At 42.7% G+C, this 4,480-nt stretch overlaps 1 protein-coding gene and 1 pseudogene across 1 annotated transcript; both read right to left on the bottom strand.

Annotated features, from left to right (window-relative positions):
* On the bottom strand, window positions 19-588 carry LOC104729780 (uncharacterized transmembrane protein DDB_G0289901-like). The gene has a single exon (XM_019233465.1). It carries the CDS (start codon window positions 586-588, stop codon window positions 19-21), a length of 570 nt encoding a protein of 189 aa, XP_019089010.1.
* Window positions 1,563-4,480, bottom strand: part of LOC104729781 — an 8,378-nt pseudogene continuing 5,460 nt past the window's right edge.

The following is a 4,480-nucleotide window of genomic DNA, read 5'->3' on the forward strand; positions in this document are numbered from 1 at the left end:
CAATCTTTCTCCCCCTCCTTATTGGAACCGTGTGGTTGTGTGTAGAACCGGTGATGCTTGAGTGGTTTGAGCCCGAGCTATGATTGTTGTGTGTAGAACCAACGATGCTTGAGTGGTTTGACCCGGAGCTGTGACCGTTGTGGGTAGAACCGACAATGCTCGAGTGGTTTGATGAGCCGGAGCTGTGGTTGTTGTGTGTAGAACCAACGTTCTTGAGTGGTTTGATCCCGAACTATGGTTGTTGTGCGTAGGGCTAGTGCCGCTTGAGTGATTTTGGCCAGGGCTGTGACTTTTGCGTGTAGAGCCAGTACCGCTAGAATGGTTTGAGCCAGAGCTGCTTCCCCAACCCCAGTCAATATCTGTTCCGTCTGAGCTCCATCCGTAACCCCAGCTTGAACCACCCGAGTTAGAGTCTTCTGAACCACCAGAAGCCGAGCCAGAAGAACCGCCAGAGTTGTCGGAGCTCCATCCCCAACCCCCGTTGGAACCAGAACCCCAACTCCAGCTCCAGGCGTCAGCACTCCCGGAGAAGACGAACACAGTAACCAGGAGAACAACGAGTAGCTTGCGTGCAGTAGATAGACCCATCGCTTCTTCTTCTTCTTTGATCAAATATATTGATTGCTTTCTCTTCTTCTTTTTTGGTTTGTTTTGCTTTTGTGAGATCTTTAGAGTTTAGAGGTTCTGTATTTATAGAGACTAGGATGTGTTTAGAGAGTCGGTTCCCAAATTACATAGGAAATACAATTTTCCGTATCCATATTTATAAACAAGTGGATCAGATAAAATCTATCTAGCCCTTTGTCTTTATCATCATAATATCATATACGATATTAAAGATTCCAATTCCGAATTGACTTTAGTTTTATTTCAACAAAAATAAGAGTGGAAAGCAAGGAAAGAAGTGTGGTCCTTGTTGATATCAGTTTCGTATAAACATGCAAGAAGTGAGTGACATTTAACATGTAGAAACGTTCTAACCTAAAGATATTTCAAAAGTACTTGTTCATATTAGTAGTCACAGAACAAGGCAAAATCATTTCATAGTTTCACTTTTATTATATATGTTATTTGTAATTTATTTTATTAAAATGTGATTAGATATATAGACAAAACGAAAAACTCATTATAACAAAAACGAATTATGAATGAATATAATTTGGTAGTTGCTTCCTCTTGTCTGTTTCACTTGTAGTATGTAATCAATCCATCAACAATCAAGTTATATGTTTTCTGGTTTGGTCTACATGAGGCCATAGTTTACTCAAATACTGGTAAAGTACTATTAGAGGTATATTGTAGGTTATTTTCTTAATTAATCTCTAAAGCTTGACTGCTTGAGCATGCTTCCTAATGAGCGAGCCTTGTTTGCAACAACTTGTTAGCGTGTTTTAGGTAATTGAAACATAAGTATGCAATTTCAATGTATTGAAATTCTTCCTTCAGTGGAAGAAAACTATAACTCTGTAAAAGTAATAAACATTCCATAAGACTGTAAACGACTTATATAACAAAGGTTAACTAATTGACAAAAACACCCGCAGAATATAAACTAACCCAAAGTTACATGGAATTGGATCTTAACTAGGAAGTAATTGATGTTTCAACAAGATGGTGTAGGCAGGCAGGACCTCACTAGATGACTTTTTCCTTGTCAAAAGCACCGAGAAGCTGATATATGGTTGTAACGGCAAGCAAGATTCCGGTCCCTGAGCCAATGGCTCCGGTGAGGTCAGCGAGAACAGTGAGCGCACCAATGCACATTCCTCCAAAGGCGGCTGCTGTTGGGATATAACGGTTGATATCCTTTTGCAGATTGGAGTCTCTGTGTCTAGGAATCACCATGTGCTGCTCCTTGAGCTGTTTAGCCACATCTCTAGCAGAGGATCCCGAGACTTGAGTCCACGTCACTGAGAGAGAGCATGAAGACTATGTAGAAGAGTGCGTGGAACGGATGAGCTGCCATATCCATCAAGCTTATCGGAGCTGTGATCAAATAAGCCAGACCACCGGCTGGTACGGAGTCTCTCCACTGCCCCNATACTGGTAAAGTACTATTAGAGGTATATTGTAGGTTATTTTCTTAATTAATCTCTAAAGCTTGACTGCTTGAGCATGCTTCCTAATGAGCGAGCCTTGTTTGCAACAACTTGTTAGCGTGTTTTAGGTAATTGAAACATAAGTATGCAATTTCAATGTATTGAAATTCTTCCTTCAGTGGAAGAAAACTATAACTCTGTAAAAGTAATAAACATTCCATAAGACTGTAAACGACTTATATAACAAAGGTTAACTAATTGACAAAAACACCCGCAGAATATAAACTAACCCAAAGTTACATGGAATTGGATCTTAACTAGGAAGTAATTGATGTTTCAACAAGATGGTGTAGGCAGGCAGGACCTCACTAGATGACTTTTTCCTTGTCAAAAGCACCGAGAAGCTGATATATGGTTGTAACGGCAAGCAAGATTCCGGTCCCTGAGCCAATGGCTCCGGTGAGGTCAGCGAGAACAGTGAGCGCACCAATGCACATTCCTCCAAAGGCGGCTGCTGTTGGGATATAACGGTTGATATCCTTTTGCAGATTGGAGTCTCTGTGTCTAGGAATCACCATGTGCTGCTCCTTGAGCTGTTTAGCCACATCTCTAGCAGAGGATCCCGAGACTTGAGTCCACGTCACTGAGAGAGAGCATGAAGACTATGTAGAAGAGTGCGTGGAACGGATGAGCTGCCATATCCATCAAGCTTATCGGAGCTGTGATCAAATAAGCCAGACCACCGGCTGGTACGGAGTCTCTCCACTGCCCCAGTAAGTTCACCAAGAAGTTGCCACTGAAGTTACGGTGAAGAAGCAGAGAGATGAAGTAGATATTTGAGACGAGCGCAGATTGGAGTATGATAGGCATGTTGGAGGTGTAGAATAGCTTGATCGGGTAGTTAGCTTGACCACCACGGCGATCCTTTGACCTAACTGGCAAGAGAACGCGGAAACCTTGGATGTAAACGACGATGAGGAAGACCAAAACCGTTGCGAGCAAGTTTGTAACGTTTGGAAGGCTTTGCCTGAAGAAAGCTTGTCGGACGCTGCTGGACTTGGTTATCAGGTTATGGAAGAGCGAGACCACAGCGCCTTCGAACTCGGGTCTAGAGGAGCGTGTGATGATGACGGGGCTACACGCTTTCCAGATAACGCTTTCGCAGAGGTTGGTCGTTATGAAAAGGGAGGTCGCTGAGCCAAGACCGTATCCCTTTTGGAGAAGCTCGTCGAGGCAGATAACGATGATTACGGCGAAGACAAGCTGGAGGACGATGAGTAATGCGTTTCCTACACCGAGCTGCGCAACAGGACCTAAATTCCAGAAAGAACATATGCCATGGCTTGACCAAGGGCGATTAGAATGCCAAGAAGCTTCTGCGCCAGAGCGCGATCCTCATCGAGGATCTGAATGATCTTTGAGCCTGTCAGTAGCTGCATGACGAGCCCTGATGTGAGGATGGGACCGATACCTAGCTCCATGACGGTGCCACGGCTGGATGCGAGAATGGCACGCGTCCAGTAGAAGGGATCCGCACCGGTGGTGGAGTGGATGCCGTAGAGAGGAAGCTGACTACTGTAAAAACGAAGATGCAGCCAATATAGAAAAGAACTTCTTTTCTTATTAAGAATCACTTAAACAATCTTACAAGATATGTTTAATCAGATTTACACACAGTCAACACGACTTGCCACTGACCAATTCTTAATCTAACCAAAATCCCTAAGAACCCTAAAAGCTTTCTCGCTTAGTTCTCTAAAATTCTTCTTGAACGGCCAAACAACATGTTTGTCCAATAATACAATATATAGAAACCCTCCTATGACCTACTTTCCTAAACAAGGATAAGTCCAAATCTATTAGTCAATATGATAATATCTTGTCCTCTAATTAACAGGCCTTCAAAAGTATTGCCACGTCATCCAATATCCGTGACTCCTTCAAGACGCGTAAACATCTTCCAGAGTCCTACAACACAGCCTTGTAGCACCAGAACGTCTTCATGCTTTCATTCTCCCCCTTTTTATCTGAATGTGACAACTCAAGCTCCAGATGTGAATAATACTAGAATCTTTCAAAACCATAAGCCTCAGCTACATTCAGCTATGACATCACCATCATCACCAATATCACCATCTCATCATACTCCCCCAGCGTGAGTGCACATTCATATAAAAACAAGGATGAAGACATATATGCAGGGGGACACAATAAGCTTCCTATCATGCCTTGTATCAAAAATAATCTTCAAGAGCTTTTATAATGTTCTTAGGTTCAACCTGTGAAACAAAACAATGTTGCAGCACTCCTTGAGAATTCAGCTGAACATGACGAACGGTTTGCTCAACAAATGCAACTGCAGCAGACTGATTCTTATGACCTTGCAACTGTTTAGATGTAGCTAAGACTCCTGATGATTCATCATTCCAATCATTACTATT

The sequence above is a fragment of the Camelina sativa genome, chromosome 12 (assembly GCF_000633955.1).
Source record: "Camelina sativa cultivar DH55 chromosome 12, Cs, whole genome shotgun sequence".
NCBI lineage: Eukaryota > Viridiplantae > Streptophyta > Magnoliopsida > Brassicales > Brassicaceae > Camelina > Camelina sativa.

What these genes read in the sequence shown, in the direction of transcription:
- LOC104729780 (XM_019233465.1), bottom strand. Translation starts at nt 588, where the DNA reads ATGGGTCTATCTACTGCACGCAAGCTACTCGTTGTTCTCCTGGTTACT.